Source organism: Antechinus flavipes, chromosome 5, assembly GCF_016432865.1.
Source record: "Antechinus flavipes isolate AdamAnt ecotype Samford, QLD, Australia chromosome 5, AdamAnt_v2, whole genome shotgun sequence".
NCBI classification, from domain to species: Eukaryota; Metazoa; Chordata; class Mammalia; order Dasyuromorphia; family Dasyuridae; genus Antechinus; species Antechinus flavipes.
This window is the reverse complement of record NC_067402.1, coordinates 244,829,434-244,849,595: the sequence shown is the minus strand read 5'-3', so window position 1 is coordinate 244,849,595 and position 20,162 is coordinate 244,829,434. Positions and strand designations below refer to the sequence as shown.

The window sequence follows — 20,162 nt, the reverse complement described above, 5'->3', positions numbered from 1 at the left end:
GGCTTAATCTGCTGTTGATTTGAGAGTAGGTGAGAGGAAGTCACAGAAAGTCATATCTGCTCTCCACCAATTTGGCTCCCTCTTCTCCCCCAGGCCAGCTTTCCGAATAATTTCATGAAAAATAGCATTTAGGATATTTATTGGTTTATTCATTGATTCATTAATTTTTTGCTTTTTGCTAAGGCAGATTTGAACTCAGGTCCTCCTGACTTCTGGGCTGGGGCTCTAGCCACTGCATCACTTAGCTGCCCTTAGGGTATTTTTAAAAATCACGGCTTTCAGGTAATTTAATAATTTATAAATTCTTTCTTCTGGATCTTTTTTTCCAGTTCAGTTATTTTTTTTAATGAGATATTTCACATTGTTTTTAGCTTTTTTCATTCTGTTGGTTTTGTTTTATTTTTTAAAATAAGCATTTATTTATTTTTACTAATTCTATTCTAATTTTCCAAATATATGCAAAGACAGTTTTTAATATTCATCTTTGTAAAACCTCGTGTTCCAAATTTTTCTACCTCCCTCCTATCCTCCTTCCTCCCCTAGAGAGCAAGTAATCCAATACAGATTAAATATGTGCAATTCTTCCAGACATATCTCCATGTTCATCATACTGTGCAAAAAAATCAGGCCAAAAGATGGGGGAGTGAGAATGGGAGAAAAAAAGCAAGCAAACCACATTAACCCAAAAGATGAAAATACTATGCTTTGATCCACATTCAGTCTCCATTGTTCTCTCTTTGAATGCAGGTGGTTTTTTTATCACAAGTCTGCTGGAATTATCTTGAGTCAATTTATTGTTGAAACCATCACAATGCTTTTCCCTAATAAATTATTTATTTTTAATACACATTGCATTATAAATGATATTGGCAGAGAAAAATCACAGCAAAAAGGAAATTTAAAAAAAAGTGAACAAAGCATGTGTTGCTTTACATTTAATCTCCTGAATTGTTTTTTCTGGGTGCAGATGGCATTTTCTGTCTGAAGTCTATTGAGATTGCTTTGGATCACTGAACCACTGGGAAAAATTAAATATTTCATAGTTGATCATTGCATATTCTTGCTGATATTGCATACAATGTATTCCTGGTTCTATTTGTTTTGCTCATCATCAGTTCTTGTAAAGTTTTCCAGGCCTTTCTAAAATCAGCTTGTTTATCATTTTTAAACATAACAATAACATCCCATTATCTTCATATACTACAACTTATTCAGCCATTCCCCATTTGATGGACATCTACTCATTTTCCAATTCTTTACTAACACTAAAATATCTACTACAAATATTTTTGCATATGTAAGACCTTTTCCTTCCTTTATGATTTACTTGGGATACAGGCCCAGTAATGACACTGCTGGGTCAAAAGATATGTACAATTTTATTGCCCTTTGGGTATAGTTCCAGATTGCTCTCCAGAATGATTGGATCATTTTACAACTTCACCAATGATGCAATAGAGTAGCAGTTTTCTCACAATCCCTCTAACATTTATCTGTTAGGGGCCTCTCCAAACAGCCAGGCCAAAATCAACATGGTCAGGTAAGGGCACATTCTCATGGAAACAGAAGAATGTGGTGAGAGCTTCAGGGTGTGTGCTGTCACACGAGACTGCATTGTTTCCAGGGACCCAAAAAGAATCAGGAAAAAAATAGTGGCCTTTTTGCCCAAGAGCATGCACATCCTCTTGTTTGTCTCTCCCAGGCTCCTGGTAGGTGACTGTGGCTATTTCCAAAGCTCCCCGCATGTTCACTTGTTTTGCTTTATAAGATTGGCAAAGGGGACAAGGAGTTGAGGAGTTCCTGAACATGTAACTGATTGGCAATAAAGTTGTCTTCTCTTTCTCATTTCTCTGACTCCTGACTTTTGCACTGAAGAGCATGGCTGGCCATGTCTAGAAGTAGTTTGAAGATTAGTAATGGAAAGCCCCTGGCTGCCCCTGGTGGTGGGATCCAGAGATGTGGTACCCAAATTCAAGGATTTTGTGAGTTAGCCGTGAAATTAGAAGGGGCCCTTCTGTAAGAAGGAAGGGGAGGGAGAGTGCCCTGTGGGTTGGTGAGCTCAAGACCAGGTTGGGGGATGGGAAACAAGAACACGGTAATTAAGCCAGAGCAGCAGAGAGTATGGGCTAGACAATTTACAAAGAAATAAAGAAACAAAGTCTGAAATGAGAACTAGAAAAAGAGGTCAGGAAATTTACATTTGGAGCACAGGTAAGAGTATCTTTCTTTTTTTCTTTTCTTTTCTTTTCTTTTTTTAATAATTATAACTTTCTATTGACAGAACCCCTGTCTGGGTAATTTTTTACAATATTATCCCTTTGCACTCACTTCTGTTCCAACTTTTCCCCTCCCTCCCTCCACCCCCTCCCCAAGATGACAAGCAGTCCTACACATGTTAAATATGTCACAGCATATCCTAGATATATATGTGCAGAACTGAACAGTTCTCTTGTTGCACAGGAAGAATTGGATTCAGAAGGTAAAAATAACCTGGGAAGAAAAACAAAAATGCAAACAGTTTACATTTATTTCTCAGTGTCCTTTCTTTGGGTGTAGCTGCTTCTGTCCATCATTGATCAATTGAAATTGAGTTAGATCTTCTCTTTGTCAAAGAAATCTACTTCCATCAGAATATGTCCTCATACAGTATTGTTGTTGAAATGTATAATGATCTCCTGGTCCTGATCATTTCACTTCTGTATTCTTCTTGCTGGTCATTTCTTACAGGACAGTAATATTCCATAACATTCATATACCACAATTTACCCACCAATTCTCCAATTGATGGGCATCCATTCATTTTCCAGTTTCTAGCCACTACAAACAGGGCTGCCACAAACATTCTTATACATACAAGCCTCTTGCCCTTTTTAAAAATCTATTTGGGATATAAGCCTAGTAGTAATACTGCTGGATCAAAGCACAGTTTGATAACTTTTTGAGCATAGTTCCAAATTGCTCTCCAGAATGACTGGATGTATTCACAATTCCACTAACAATGTATCAGTGTCCCTGTTTTCCCACATCCCCTTCAACATCGTGCATTATCTTTCCCTGTCATTGTAGCCAACCTGACAGGTGTATTGTGGTGTCTCAGAGTTGTCTTAATTTGCATTTCTCTGATTAATAATGACTTGGAGCATCTTTTCATATGGCTAGAAATAGTTTCAAATTCATCATCTGAAAATTGTCCATTCATATCCTTTGACCATTTATCAATTGGAGAATGGCTTGATTTCTTATAAATTAGAGTGAATTCTCTATATATTTTGGAAATGAGGCCTTTATCAGAACCTTCAACTGTGAAAATGTTTTACCAGTTTGTTGCTTCTCTTCTAATCTTGTTTACATTAGTTTTGTTTGTACAAAGGCCTTTTAATTTGATGTAATCAAAATTTTCTATTTTGTGATCAGTAATGGTCTCTAGTTCATCTTTGGTCACAAATTTCTTCCTCCTCCACAAGTCTGAGAGATAAACTATCCTATGTTCCTCTAATTTATTTATAATCTTGTTCTTTATGCCTAAATCATGGACCCATTTTGTTTTTTATTTTTTTTAAATTTATTTCATTTTATTTATTTATTTTAATAAAACAAAAAATTTTAATAGGCATATGTTAAAAATTAAGATAATACAAAATTGTTAATAGGCACACATTAAAATTAATATATATAACATATAACACAAAGATTGTTAATTGGCACATATTAAAATTAACACATAATATATAACACAAAAGTGTTAATAGGCACATATTAAAATAAACATATATAACACAAAGGTTGCTAATAGGCCTATTAATAAGGGCATTTTGGGTGGCACAATGACTAGAAGGCTGGGCTTGGCATCAGGAAAGCTTCTCTCTGGTTGTTGCTCAGTTGTGGCAGCCATGTCCAGCCCTTGTTGTCCCCATTTGGCCTTTTCTTGGCAGAGATCTTCCCTAGTGGATCCAGTGGATCCATTTTGTCAGATAGTCGGAGGTAAAATGACTTGTCCAGGGCTAGGCAGGATGTGAGGCTGGATTTGAATTCAGTTCTTCTTGACTCCAGGTCCTGTGCTCCATCTCTCTCTTTTTTTTTTTTTTTTGTGAGTGGGTTGGGGAGGAGACATTTATTTGGTCACTCCAAATACAGGATATGGAGGCACAGGAGTCAAGGGCATGTTACAGTGTGCCTGACCATGGGAAGCACAATGGCAAGTGAAAAGAACATTGACTCTGAAGATAGAAAACTTGAATGAAACACTTGAGTCTTGCAGTGTATCCTTCAATTTCTCATCTTTGTTGAAGTAATTGTCGGAGGAGTTGGCTTGAACTGTATTCTCTTACTTTACTATGTTGTCTAGTTTCTCCTTTTTCTACTTCTCTTGATTGCTGTTGTTGGAGATCAAATTTTTTGTTTAAGTCTGTTTTTTTCGTTAGAAACAGATGGAATTCTTCTGTTTCATTAAATGTCCATCTTCCTCTGTGGAAAAAAATACTCAGCTTAGCTGGGTAGTTTATTCTTGGCTGCATGCCAAGTTCTTTTGCCTTTCAGAATATCTGATTCCAGGCCCTTCGATCCTTTAATGTTGAGGCAGCCAGATCTCTACTGTTTTTTCCTGGCTACTTGTAAAATTTTTTCTTTAGTCTGAAAAGTCTGAAGCTTGGCCACAATATTCCTCGGAGTCTCTATTTTAGGGTCTTTTTCAGAAGATGTTCAATGAATTCTTTCATTGCCTATTTTCCCTTCCGGTTCTATTACTTTTAGGCAGTTCTCTTTGATGATTTCCTGTAACATAGTATCTAGGCTCTTTTTTTCATCATAATTTTCTGGTAGTCCGATGATCCTCAGGTTCTCTCTCCTAGATCTATTTTCCAGGTCTGTTGTTTTTCAAGTAAATATTTGACATTTTTTTCCCAATCTTTCATTTTTTTGGTTTTGCTGGACTGATTCTTGATGTCTCAATGAATCAGTCATTTCTATTTGTTCAGTTCTGATTTTTAGTGAGTTATTTTCTTCATTAGCTTTTTTTACTTCTTTTTGTATATGTCCAATTGAGTTGTTTTGGTCTATGGAATTTTTTTCCACTTTACTAATTTTTTTTTTTTTAGTGAGTCATTTTCTTTTTCCAATTCGCAAATTCTGCTTTCCTGCACTTCTTGGGAGTTTTTTTTTATCTTTTCCAATTCACATTTTAGGAAGTTGTTGCTCTCTTGAATAGCTTCTCTTTGCTTTCCCCATTTCTCTTCTAGCTCTCTTTTAAGGTTTTTAATAGTCACTTCTAGGAGAGACTTTTGTATTGGAGACCAATAATTGTCTGGAGACTGTCTGCTATTAGTCTCTTCAGGGTTGAAAAGCTGTTCTTTTTCTGTGTAGAAACTATCAATCGTTCTTTTTATTTTTTTACTCATTTTGTTAAAGCCTGTAAGGTCTGTCTTCAGGGCCAGGAGGTTACCAGCTTCCTCTGCAGAGCAGTGAAAGGTGTATGGACGGGTAGCTGTCCTGCCAGCCGGCTACAAAAAGCTGGGAGGAGCTGGAGTGCTCCCACCCGGGAGTAACTCAGGCCAGCAGGGCTCAGCTGGGAAAGTGCTCTTCAAAGAACCCCTGCTGTGTGAGATAACAACTGCCCTGGGGCTAGAAGTGAGCAGTGAGAGTTTCACTTCCCCAAGCCACACCTGCCCTGGGGCTATGGGTATTAGCAGCTGAACAGTGAATGGATTTGCAGGGAACAGAAGAGTCTGCCTGGGAAGCACAGTCAGCTGGGGAGGTTCTATTGCCCCAGGTTGAGCCCCCCACTCTGCCGATTAGAGGCTGTGCAGGTTATGCCCCCCTGCCGTGCAGATTAGTAACTGCCCCCGCAAAAGCCCCGACCTGCAGGATGTGGCTGCAGGGCTGCCTTACAGTCTGCCTGAGTCACTTCCAGGTTTGAGGGGTTACAGCCAGATCTAGTTAGGTTCTGGCATTTTTTAGAGGACCCTCTGTTTTAGGCTTTAATTTCTCTGCCAGTTTACTGCTTTGTAATCAAGGCAGAGTAGTTAGCCTATAGCAGAGTCATCTCTATAACTTCTCTAACCACAGAGATCACCCCCTGTAATGATCATGTATTTAAAATCAGCTGGAGTCAGGAATTCAGGTTAAGGGAAAAATCTTCAGTCTTTATTCAAGTGAAGAGGCGAAAAAAGATTGTGATAGCAATCTGAGCAAGAAGGATTGCGATAGCAATATGGGCAGCTGCGACAGGAAGCCAGCTAGCAGAGCAAGTGAGGGCTGAGCTCTCCTCCCCTTCCTTTTTCACTCCCCTGCCTCCACCCAGCAGAATCGTCATTTCCTATACAACACATCAGGACTTGCACAAAGAGTAGGCAGGGGCCATTCTTTCTCCAAGCTTATATTAATAGAGTATGGTCCAATTACTATTTAGCCTCATGTGCTTGGCACCTCAGTGCATCAACTCAAGCCTCAGCCCATTACATCTCCCACTTTCTTTTGTTTTTGAACACAGGTGATCATGCCATCTCTGACTCCTCAGGGAGGTCAGAGCCCCCAAGGGGAGGTGATCACATCCTCCCTGACTTCTCAGGAAAGGAGGTGAAAGCACCAAAAAGGAGGTGATCACGCCCTCCCTGACATCTCAGGAAGGGAGATGAAAAGCACCAAAGGGAAGTGGGGGTAGCTAGCAGGTTTCTGGGCTCAAGGGTCTTATTATGCATAAACCCATCAGCATGGGAAGTATTACACAAGCACATAGCAACAACGCAGAGGCTATTAGTGATGACTCTCCCCATAGTCAGTGAAGGCTTGATGTGGTGTAACAAACATGAATTATTCACCCAAGTAATGGTATAACAAACAATATGAATCAACATTGTGTTGTAAAAGATTGCCAGAAGTCCTAGAAGGAGAGTATGTAAACAGCAGTCACACATACATCTTCTTCAGCAGCCAAGAGATAATCCAAAACCAATCTATTGTCCATTGCTTCACATATCAGGGAATCCAATGATTCCCCCCAAGTTTTTGAAGTCCAGCAAAAGTCTTTTTATGTCTTAGGGAATCCAATGATTCCAGCAGATTTTGAAGTCCTGTAACAGTCATATCATTTCTCAGAGAATCCAATGATTCCTGAGTGCTTTCAAGTCTTATGTCTCAAAGAATCCAATGATTCCTGAGGGATTTAAAGTCCTACAACAATTGGTCTCAGAGAATCCAATGATTTCTGAGGGTTTTGAAGTCCACTGATTTTCTATGTCCCGAGTCAAACGTCCTAACTGCCACACTCTTTCAATGGTGAGCACACTCAGCAACAGAACCACCCGATATTTCTTGGGTCTTCTCCTTCGTTTCAAGGGTCTGCTCCATCTCTCTGCGATGGACAAGGCGAATATGGCTCGTTGGCACCCATCTGATTCCTTCTCCACCTGTAGAGATACAAGCAAACCCTCTCCCCCAAGCAGTTAGCCTATCTGGTCCCTTCCATTCACCACTTTCTGAGTCTCTCCACATCACCTGGCGATTATCTAAAGATAGTGGAGCTGCTCTCACTGGACACTGCCCTTCCAGTGGGTTATAAAACCTGTCTGCCGGAGCCAGTGCATCTTTGTCAAAAATCAAGAAGTTAATAGTATAAAGTGCTAGATTTAGAAGCTCTCTAGGGTTACCTGTGGCTCCTCCTTTCTTTTGTTTTTGGAGCAGTGTCTTAATGTCTCTGTTTCTCCTCTCCACTATTCCCTGTCCTTGAGGATTAAAGAGTATGCCAGTGGTGTGTAAAAGCTTATACTGTGCACAAAAGTGTGCAAAATGTTTGGAGGTGTATGCAGGACTATTGTCTGTTTTTATTGCTTGTGGCATTCCCATAATGGCAAATGCTTGCATGAGGAATTCAATGACCACTCGGGCTGTCTCTTTTGCTGCTGGTATGGCAAAAGTGAATCCTGAAAAGGTGTCTACCACAACATGGATAAAAGACAGACAACTGAAAGATTTATAATGAGTCACATCCATTTGCCAGATTTCATTGGGTCTCAAACCACGAGGGTTCTTCCCTGGAGGCAGTGTAAGTGGAAAGGAAGGCAAGCTGTACAGCTTTTTACTATGCTCCTAGCTTCCTCTTTTGTAATCCCAAATTGTAAACACAAAGCTCGAGAAGCCTGATGGTATTTAAAATGGGATTCCTGGGCCTCCTGAAATAAAGGTGTACTGGCTAACATAGTTAAAAGGCTATCTGCCTTTGAATTCCCATCAAAAATAGGGCCTGGGAGTCCACTATGTGAGTGGACATGCAAGATATAAATCTTACCTGGATGTTTTCTCACTTGCTCCTGAAGTTCCTTAAAGAGCTGATATATTTTAGAAGCTGCAAATTTTATTTGGGCTGTGGCAATTCTTTGTACCACACCTACTGAATAGGCTGAATCAGATATTATATTTATGTCACCTGGGTAAAAAGTGAGAGCTAACATGATCGCATATAATTCGTTCTGCTGAGTGGACTGAAAAGGAGTTCTGACTACTCTCTTTATCATTAAGTCATGAGAATATACAGCGCACATATTGTGTTTGGATGCATCTATAAAGATAGTTGGTCCTTTAAGAGGAACTTTAGAAACTTTCTCTTCAAGAATCCATTGCCAATTATGTAAAAGTCTGGTTATCTTTAATGGAGACCCATGTGTAAAATTTGGAGCCATGGCTAATAAAATTTGCCACTCTGGGATGGTCTCACAACACACATTAATTTGTGTATTAGTGTAAAAGGTGTATATCTTATCAGGTCTTGCCCCAGATAATTGTACTGCTCGCTTAATGGCCTTTAAGAAAATTCTAGCCACAAGCACTGGGTAAGGAGTAAGGCTTTGTTCTGGTTGTGCCGGGAGGTTCACCCACTCTATCACACTGTCTCCTTGATGAAGGACTGCTGTGGGTGCCTCTTGTGTGGCAAAAACTGATATTTCCAGGGGTTTTTGAGTGACTCTTTCAACCACATTGGATAAAGCCAGTTCCACTTCTCTCAAAGCCTCTTGAGCTTCTTTTGTAAGCTGGCATGGTGAATTTAAAGCACTGTCTCCCCTTAAAATATCATATAATGGTTGTAACTGACAGGTAGTCAAGCCTAACACTGGTTGCTTCCATTGGATATCTCCTATCAATTTCTGAAAATCATTTAAGGTGTTTAGCTTCTCTGTTCTTAAGGACAGTTTTTGTACTGTAAGCACCTTAGGGTATACTTCATATCCTAAATATTGAAAAGGAGCATGTCTTTGAATTTTCTCTTCAGCTATGTATAATTTGTAGTATCTTAGTGTTTCAATGGTCTTTTGTAGACATGCTTCTAGCATTTGTTCCTCAGGTGCACATCCCAATATATCATCCATATAATGTAATAGCATAACTTTTGGAAATGCTTTTCTTATTGGAGCAAGAGCAGCAGCAACATACATTTGACACATAGTGGGGCTGTTTTTCATTCCCTGTGGCAAAACTGTCCATTCATATCTTTTATAAGGCTCAGCTAAGTTAACACTGGGCACTGAAAAGGCAAATCTTTTCATATCCTCCTTATCCAGAGGGATAGAATAGAAACATTCCTTAATATCGATGACCCAAAGAGGCCACTCTCTAGGCAATTGAGTAGGAGATGGAAGTCCAGGCTGAAGAGTTCTCATAGTTTCCATCTGTTCATTCACTTTTCTTAAATCAGTGAGCATCCTCCATTTTCCCGATTTCTTTTTTACAACGAACACTGGGGAATTCCAAGGACTTAGAGAAGGTTGTAAATGCCCTTGTTCAAGCTGCTCGTGTACTATATCTAATAAGGCCTGAATTTTATCGCTACTTAAGGGCCACTGTTCTATCCACACTGGTGTATCAGTTTTCCATTGGATAGGAACAGGTGAAAGTGAAGGGCCTTCAACAGCAGCCCTGCTTAAAAAACCGAAGTACTCATTTTTAACCCTAATTGTTGTAAAATGTCTCTTCCCCACAGATTGATGGGGAGTTTTTCAACTATAAAAGGAGTAAAAACTCCTGTTTTGCCTTCAAAAGTCCATCTCATAGGGGCAGCACTAACTTCAGCTGCTATTGATCCTCCTACTCCAGACATATAGGTGTCTGCTTTAATCTTTGACCAGTGACTGGGCCAACTGGCACCTCTAATAACTGTACGATCTGTACCTGTGTCTACCAATCTTTCCAATGGTAGGCCATTTATATAGATCGTGAGCATAGGTCGGTCAGCTGTTACAGCTGCTGTCCAGTATATTTCTGGATTTTGTGGTCTGGAGCCAGAATCTGGGTGACTATCACCAGGTTGCTTATTAGGATTCTGTATGAGTAAACCTGATGCTACTACTTCTCCTGGGTGATAAGTCACACATTGTCTACCTGTATTAGTGACTGGGATATTATCTACACATTCCCCAGTTTCCCACATCAGTGTGTGGATGGACACTGTTTTGTATGTACAAAAAGGAGGTGAAATGGTCAAGCCTACTGTGCCTGGAGGTAAGGGATCCATAGGCTGGAGAGGAACAGATTTCACCTCTCCAGGGGGTATCTCAGTTGTCCCAGCTGCATACAGCTCTATTCTCCCTAATTGTAATTCCTTTCTGCCATCAGATTGCTTCCTGGCTGGTTGCCTGTGTAATCCCCTTCTCCCATCATATGGCTTTCTGGCTGATTGGTCATGTCTGGGTATTGGACTTCTAGGCACTCTCTGGGTGCACCATTTGCTGCCATCATGCCCCAAGTGTTTTTTGCCTTGGGCCCTGGGGCTGGGCCCCTCATCCCGTTTCCCTGAATCTGTCTGCATTCTGAGGCCCAATGGAAGCCTCTGTTGCATTTTGGACATGGGGTTTGGGGTCTTATTCTCCCACCTTGTTTTCCCATTCTATCTCTATACCAACATTGAGCTTTCAGATGTCCTACTTTTTCACACTGAAAGCATCTACGAGTCTCTCTGGAAGTCCCTTTCCAGGAGGGACTCTGTCTTCTCATGTTTGGATTTTGGAAAGTCTGCATCATAGCCTGGCTATAAAAGGCACCTGTGCCCACTGTGGCACAGCGTCTTATGTCCTCCTCTAAAGGAGCATCCTTGTGCAGTCCTAGTATATAATTCTTCTGCAAACCTCATTAGCATTTTCCTTAGCAAGTTGCTTTATCAAAATGTCTGTTATTGCATTTTCTCCATTTGTTCTTGTGATAGCTGTCTGCAAGCGTCCCACAAAGTCAGCAAAGGGTTCATTTGGCCCTTGTGTTATTTTTGTGAAGGCACCCCCCTTGTCGTCTTTATTGTGAAGAGAAGCCCACGCTTTGATAGCATTATCAGCAATTTGCTGATATGCTGCTACAGAATAACTAATTTGTGCTGCGACATCTGCATAAGGACCTACACCTGTTAGTAGGTCACAGGTGATTGCAGTATGAACTCCACTTTGACTATTTTGTTGGGCTTGTATCCTACAGAGCTCACTATATTCAGAAAGCCACAAGTAGTTCTGTCCAGGTTCTAGGCATATCCTTGCTATAGATTTCCAGTCATTAGGGGTAATAAATAAGAATTAAACTGTTGAATTACAGGAAAAATATGGTGTTGAAATTCTGATACATTTTCCCCTTCTTCTTTGGCCTTAATTAGTCCCTTTTGCAATCTACTCGTAGGAGCAGCTGGATGCTGGGGGGGAGGTGCTGGATGCTGGGGGGGGGGAGGTGCTGGTGCTATCACTGCCCCCTCCCCCACTACCCCTCCTCCCTCCATCCCAGAGTGTGGAGTTGATGGAGGAGAGTCAATTACCTGCTCCTTACATGGGGCTGAAGCTGCCTCAGATTCACCACACCCTTGAGCCTCACTTAAGTCTCCATGCCCTGTGGGGATATGGCCATGAATCTGTTCTTTGTCTTCTTCCTTTATCTCAGGCTTCCCCATTTGGCTATTCCTAGAATTTTTACTTTTTCTCCTAGAACTTATACGGTATCTTAAGGCCAGTTGTATCATATTGTATAAATAGAATACCTCGATGGAAACTGAATGAGGACCATTTTCATTGTTATATGCGGAGAACTGTTGACCAACCAATGCCCAGTTATCTACAGGGATTTGCTCTTCCTCTAAGAACCAAGGGGAGGTGCGTTTTAATGTACCCAGAAGTCTAGCTGCCTGTTCCCAAGTTACAAGTAGCCCTTGATTTTCTATCAGCTTAAGCAGGCTTTCTATAGCACCACTCCTGGGTGGGGCTGGGGTTGGAGGGGTTGAGGTGGGGGATGGAGAATCTTTACCTAGGATCTGTCCCATTTCAGCGAAAAAAGGTTACTAATTTAGTCTTTAAGAAAATAAGTTCCCTGTTTGTCTTATACTCATCTAAGTTCCTGGTCACTGGAGACTTCTTCAGTGAAAGTAGGGTCCTTGGTTCCCATACTTGGGCGCCAATTGTAATGATCGCATATTTAAAATCAGCCAGAGTCAGGAACTCAGGTTAAGGGAAAAATCTTCAGTCTTTATTCAAGTGAAGAGGCGAAAAAAGATTGTGATAGCAATCTGGGCAAGAAGGATTGTGCTAGAAATATGGGCAGCTGCGACAGGAAGCCAGCTAGCAGAGCAAGTGAGGGCTGAGCTCTCCTCCCCTTCCTTTTTCACACCCCTTCCTCCACTCAGAAGAATCGTCATTTCCTATACAACACATCAGGACTTGCACAAAGAGTAGGCGGGGGCCATTCTTTCTCCAAGCTTATATTAATAGAGTATGGTCCAATTACTATTTAGCTTCATGTGCTTGGGACCTCAGTGCATCAACTCAAGCCTCAGCCCATTACAACCCCCCACCCTGGTCTGCTCAGGATGCTAGCCTCTCTCTGCCTGTGCTAGTCTGTTCCTGGCCCCTCAGGACAAACCTTTCCTGGCAAGCTTCCAGATTGACTTCGGCTGGTAAGTTGTAGTGCTTCTCATCTTCATGAATTTAAGCAATGAAGAGCTATTTTTGAGGCTGGATTAAATAGTTGGTTATGAGGGGAATGAGCAGAGCTTAGAGAGTCGCGTGTGCCTGCTCCGCCATCTTGGCTCCACCCCCGACTGACAAGACCTAAAATTTATTTTATAATAAATTTTTATTGACAGAACCCATGCCAGGGCAATTTTTTACAACATTATCCCTTGCACTCACTTCTGTTCTGATTTTTCCCCTCCCTCCCAACACTCCCTCCCCTAGATGGCAAGCAGTCCTATATATGTAAAATATGTTGCAGTATATCCTAGATACAATATATTTATGCAGAATCAAACATATAGTTCCCAAGATTTCTTTTTACCTTTTTAGGTTTCTCTTGAATTCTATATTTGTAGATCAAACTTTTTGTCAAGTTCTGTTTTTTTCATCAAAAATAGGTGAAATTCACTTATTTTGTTGAATGACCATCTTCTTCCCTGGAAAAAGATGCTCATTCTAGCTGGGTAACTTATTTTTGATTGCATACCAAGTTCCTTAGCCTTTCGGAATATCATATTCCAGGCCCTTCGATCTGTTAGTGTGGATGCTGCCAGATCCTGGGTGATCCTTATTGTGGCTCCCCGATACTTGAATTGGGTTTTTCTAGCCGCTTGCAGTATTTTTTCCTTCGTCTGAGGGTTCTGGCATTTGGCCACTATATTCCTTGGTGTTTTGATTTTAGGATCCCTTTCAGTGGGTGATCGATGAATTTTTTCAATGTCTATTTTATCCTCTGCTCCTATGACTTCTGGGCAGTTCTCTTTGATAATCTCCTGGAAAAATAGTGTCCAGGCTCTTTTTTTCATCATGCTTTTCTGGGAGTCCAATGATTCTCAGATTGTCTCTCCTGGATCTGTTTTCCAGGTCTGTTGTCTTCCCCAGAAGGTATTTCACATTCTTTTCCATTGTTTGATTTTTTTGGATTTGCTTGACTGATTCTTCTTGTCTTCTCGAGTCATTCAATTCCAATTGTTCAATTCTGATTTTTAATGAAGCGTTTTCTTCACTCACTCTTTAAAAATCTTTTTCTAATTGTCCCATTGAGTTCTTTTGTTCTGTGGAATTTTTTTCCATTTCACCAATTTTGTTTTTTAGAGAGCTGTTTTCTTTTTCCAGTTCACTAATCCTATTTTTCAAGGATTTTATTTCTTTATCCAGTCTCTCTTTAAATGAGTGGGATGACTTCTCCAGACTCTCTTGCCAAGCCTCCCTCTCCTTTTCCCATTTTTCTTCTAGCTCCCTTGTGAGAGCCTTTTTAATTACTTCTATGAGGTTCATCTGTGCTGAGGAACAGATGATCTCCTCCTTTGGGGATTCACCTGGGGACTGTCTGTTTTTAGTCTCCTCAGATTTAGAGTCTGCTCTCTTTCTGTATAGAAGCTGTCAAGAGTTAAAGTCCTCTTCAGTTTTTTGCTCATTATATCAAAGAATCAAAGACAAACTAGGAAAAAGAAAAAAAGAAATCATCCCTAATTTGGAGTCTGCTTTTTGCAGGGAGGGGCTGGGTGGTGTTACCGAGCTTCCTCTACAGACTGTAGGGGCAGCAGCGAGGCACTAGCCCTATTGTGCTGCGCCTGTGCTCTGAGATCCCAGAGCGTGCTGAGTCACTGTGTGTGGGGGAGAAGGGGTGGCCAGGTCCCGAGAGACTCCAGCTGTTTGGGGTTATATTCTTCGCCCAGGTGTTTATAGCTTCTCTCCTGGACTGCTGCCTTGCTGCCAGAGCAAAGTATCCAAACCTGTAGCAAAGCTCTCCCCGCAGAGACGGCTGCAATCACACCCCACCTCCTCTCCAGTCTGCTCGGCTGTGAGCTGCCTGCCGTGCTCTCAGCTGCTTCCCTGCACCCTGCGCCTCATCCAAAACTATCCCAGCCCTCAAGCAAAAACAGATCTTTCTTGGCGAATTTCAAGGATGGATTCTCTTGGTAACTATTTGTGGGGTTTTTTTCAGTCAAGGATTAATTCAGAGGCTTGTAATGAAATGGATAGTGAGAGAAAACGCGGAGCTACACAGCTGTGTGCCTCCTCTCCGCCATCTTGGCAGGAAGTCCGATTCTGATTTTCAGTGATTTTCTTCACTCACTTTTAAAATATCTTTTTCTAATTACCAATTGAGTTTTTAAGTGAGTTGATTTGTTCTATGGAATTTTTTTTCCGTTTTGCCAATTTTATTTTTTCAAGAGCTATTTTCTGTTTCCAGTTCACTAATTCTATTTTTCAACGATTTGATTTCTTTATCTACTCTGTTTTTACATGAGTGGGATGACTTTTCCAGACTTTCTTGCCAAGCCTCCCTTTCCTTTTCCCATTTTTCTTCTAGCTCTCTTGTGAGAGCCTTTTTAATTTCTTCTATGAGATTCATCTGTGTTGAGGACTAGGTGATATCCTCCTTTGGGGATTCATCTGGAGATAGTCTGTTTTTAGTCTCCTCAGGGTTTAGAGTCTGCTCTCTATCCATATAGAAGCTATCAGTGGTTAAGGTCCATTTAAATTTTTTGGTCATTTTGTCAGAGAAGAATCAAAGACAAACTAGCAAAGAAAAGAAAAACCCAAATGGAATCTGCTTTTTTTTTTTTTTTTGAGGGGGGGGGAGGCTGGGTGGCATTACCGAGCGTCTTCTACAGACTGCGGGGGGCAGCAGCGAGGCACTAGCAGGACAGCAATGGCTGTGCTGCTCCTGCACTCTGAGATTCTGAGAGCATGCTGAAACATTGTGGGGGAGGGATGGCCAGGTCCCGCCAGACTCCAGTTGTTTGGGGTTGTATTCTTCACCCCCTGTGTTTTTAGTTTCTCTGCTTGTCTGCTGGCTAAGTAGAAAGGAATACAGAAATTGTGAGGAAAACAGGTAAGAAAAAGGGAGGAAATCTAAGGTGGGGGGAGGGATCCTAAAAAGGGAGGGCTGTGAGAGGCAAGTGGTACTCACAAGTTTAATATAGAGGAAAGTGGTAAGGAGAAAGGAAAGGAGAAAAGCACAAGAAGAGGTTCAAAAGATGGCAAGTGATATAGAATCAATAATTTTAACCATAAATGTGAATGGAGTAAACTGCCCCATAAAGCAAAAGCAGAGAACAGACTGAATTAAAAGCAAGAATCCTCCACTATGTTGTTTACAGGAAACACACTTGAAGCGGGGTGATACATACAGAATAAAGGTAAATGGCAGTCAAAAAAGCAGGGATAGCCATCCTGATCTCAGATAATGCAAAAGCCAAAACTGATCTGATTAAAGAGATAAGGAAGGGCACTGTATCTTGTTAAAAGGTAGCTAATAATGAAGCAATATCAATATTAAACATATATGCACCAAGTAATGCAATATCTAAATTCTTAAAGGAAAAATTAAGAGATCTGGAAGAAGAAATAGACAACAAAAGTATAATAGTGGGAGATCTCAATCTTGCACTTTCAGAATTAGAGAAATCAAACCACAAAATAAATAAGAAAGAATTCAAAGAGGTAAATCGAATACTAGAAAAATTAGGTATGATAGATCTCTGGGAAAAAACTAAATGGAGACAGAAAGGAGTATACTTTCTTCTCAATAGTTCATGGAACCTATACACACATTGACCATGTGTTAGGACACAAAAACCTCAAATTCAAGTGCAGAAAGGCAGAAACAGTAAATGCATCCTTTTCAGATTATGATACAATATAAATTACATTCAATAAAAAGCCAGGGGAAAATAGACCAAAAATAATTGGAAACTAAATAATCTCATCCTAAAGAATGATTGGGTGAAATAGCAAATTATAGACATAATTAGTAACTTCATCCAAGAAAATGACAACAATGAGATATGAAATACCAAAATGTGCAGGATGCAGCAAAAGTGGTAATAAGGGGAAATTTTATATCTCTAGAGGTTTACTTGTATAAAATACAGAAAGGGAAGGTCAATGAATTGGGCTTGCAACTAAAAAAGCTAGAAAAGGAACAAATTAACACCCCCCCAGTCAAACACTAAACCTGAAATTCTAAAAATAAAATGAGAGATTAATAAAATTGAAATAAAAAAAACTATTGAATTAATAAATAAAACTAAGAGTTGGTTTTATGAAAAAAAAACAACAAAATAGATAAACTCTTAGTAAATCTGATCAATAAAAGGAAAGAGGAAAATCAAATTGTTAGTCTTAAAAATGAAAAGGGAGAACTCGCCACTAATAAAGACAAAATTAGAGCAATAATTAGGAATTACTTTGCCTAATTTTATGCCAATAAATTCAATACCTTAAATGAAATGGAAAAATACTTTCAAAAATAAAGCTTGCCTGGATTAACAGAGGAAGAAATAAATTGGTTAAACAATCCCATTTTAGGAAAAGAAATAGAATAGCTATTAATCAACTCCCTAAGAAAAAATCCCCAGGAACAGATGGATTTATATGTGAATTCTACCAAAAATTTAAAGAACAGTTAACTCCAATGTTATATAAACTATTTGAAAAAAATAGGGATTGAAGGAGTCTTACCAAATTCCTTTTATGACACAGACATGGTACTGATATCTAAACCAGGTAGGTTAAAAACAGAGAAAGAAATTATGGACCAATCCCTGTAATGAATATTGATGCTAAAATCTTAAATAAAATATTAGCAAAAAGATTATAGAAAAACATCCCTAGCATAATACACTATGACCAGGAATGTAGGGCTGATTCAATATCAGGAAAACTATCTAAATCAATAACCAAATTAATAAAAAATTATGTGACCATCTCAGTAGATGCAGAAGAAGCATTTAATAAAATCCAACATCCATTCCTAATAAAAACACTTGAGAGTATAGGGAATAAATGGACTTTTCCTTAAAATAGTCAGGAGCATCTATTTAAAATCACCTGTAAGCATTATATGTAATGGGGATAAACTGGAACCATTCCCAGTAAGATCAGGAGTGAAATAAGGTTGTCCACTATTACCATTACTATTCAATATTGTATTAGAATTGCTGGCTTTGGCAATAAGAGTTGAGAAAGAAATCAAAGAAATTAGAGTAGGTAATGAGGAAACCAAATTATTACTTTTTGCTGATGATATGATGGTATACTTAGAGAACCCCAGAGATTCTACTAAAAAGCTATTAGAAATAATTCACAACATTAGCAAAATTGCAGGATACAAAATAAATCCCCATAAATCCTCAGCATTTTTATACATCACCAACAAAACCCAACAGCAAGAGATACAAACTGAAATTTCACTCAGAATAACTGTCAATAGCATAAAATATTTGGGTATCTATCTACCAAAGGAAAGTCCATTATTCATCACAAAATAGAAAACTGTGATTATATCAAATTGAAAAGCTTTTTTACAAATAAAATTAATGCAGATAAGATTGGAAAGGAAGCAATAAACTGGGAAAACATTTTTACAGTTAAAAGTTCCAATGAAGGCCTCATTTTCAAAATATATCGAATATTTTCTCTAATGTATAAGAAATCAAGCCATTCTCCAATTGATAAATGGTCAAAGGATATGAACAGACAATTTTCAGATGATGAAATTGAAACTATTACTACTCATATAAAAGAGTGTTCCAAAATTACTATTGATCAGAGAAATGCAGATTAAGACAACTCTGATATACCATTACACACTTGTCAGATTGGCTAAGATGACAGGAAAAGATAATGATGAATGTCGGAGTGGATGTGGGAAAACTGGGACACTGATGCATTGTTGGTGGAGGTGAGAACTGATCCAAGCATTCTGGAGAGCAATCTGGAATTATGCTCAAAATTTTATCTAACTGTGCATACCCTTTGATTCAGGCCTTATATCCCAAAAAGATATTAAAAAAGGGAAAGGGAGCTCTATGTGCCAAAATGTTTGTGACAACCCTTTTTTGTAGTGTCTCAAAACTGGAAATTGAATGGATGCTCAACAATTGGAGAATGGCTGGGTAAATTGTGGTATATGAATGTTATGGAATATTATTGTTCTGTAAGAAATGACCAGCAGGAAGAATACAGAGATGCTTGGAGAGACTTACATGAACTGATGTTAAGTGAAATGAGCAGAACCAGGAGATCACTATACACTTCAACAACAATACTGTATGAGGATGTATTCTGATAGAATTGATATTTTTGACAAAGAGAAGATCCAGTTCAGTTCCTATTGATCAATGATGGACAGAATCAGCTACACCCAGAGAAAGAATACTGGGAAATGAATGTGGACTACTTGCATTTTTGTTTTTCTTCTCAGGTTATTTTTACCTTCAGAATCCAATTTTTCTTGTGCAACAAGAGAACTGTATGGATCAGCACACATATATTGTATCTAAGATATACTTTAACATGTTTAACATGTATAAGACTGCCTGCCATCTAGGTGAGGATATGGAGAGATGGAAAGGAAAAGTTGAAACAGAGTAAGAGCAAGGGATAATGTTGTAAAATTTATCCATGCATATATTCTACCAATAAAAGTTATAATTTAAAAAAGAAAAGAAAAGAGAACTTCTTCCCATTTAATGTAATTTCCCCCAGACCCAAGCCTGGTCTATACTCAATACCTAAATATCATATTGGGTGTATTATTGTGTCCCCACACTCTGTAGGTCCAGCCAAGCAGTAAATCAAGATTAGAAAAGAAAGAAACTTGCAAAACAATTTCCTTCTAGTCAGATAGAATTCTTCTCCTTGAGTCTTCAGAGCAAGTAAGACATTATTAAATTTATTCTTCTTTTACTCGAGGTTAGAATGAATTGTGAACCATTTATAAAGACAATGAGTCTGAAACATAAAGATTCAGTTTATGTTCCAAATGTCCATTTATAAATTGATTGGAACAGGTAATATATACATCCAAAGAAACAATGTGTAACACGATGGTTCAGTCCACAATTGCCCATTTAACATTTAATGTAGCTGAACTCTAGTGCTAATAGTATCTTAGTAACCATTATGTATAACATTTCTTGGAGCAGTTACTTAAATCTAGGAATAATGCTATAAGTTGTACACATGTACAAATGTATGTATATACTTATGCACATATATAAATATACATGTGTTTGTACACATGCATGTATCTATATATATGTATTGTGCATGTGTGTTGCAAATGGTTTTATTTGTTCAGTCATTCCAAGCATGTCCCAATTTTTTGTGATCACATTTGGGATTTTATCGACAATGGAGTGATTTACTGTTTCCAGCCCATTTTATAAATGAGGAAACAAAGACAAATTA

General features: G+C 39.1%; 1 protein-coding gene across 1 annotated transcript in view; it reads left to right on the top strand.

Moving 5' to 3' along the window:
- Positions 1-20,162, top strand: part of LOC127538726 (disintegrin and metalloproteinase domain-containing protein 10-like) — a 156,621-nt gene that overhangs the window by 56,110 nt on the left and 80,349 nt on the right. The window contains 1 exon segment of the mRNA XM_051962479.1: positions 1,876-2,016. Coding sequence (XP_051818439.1) covers positions 1,876-2,016 — 141 coding nt within the window.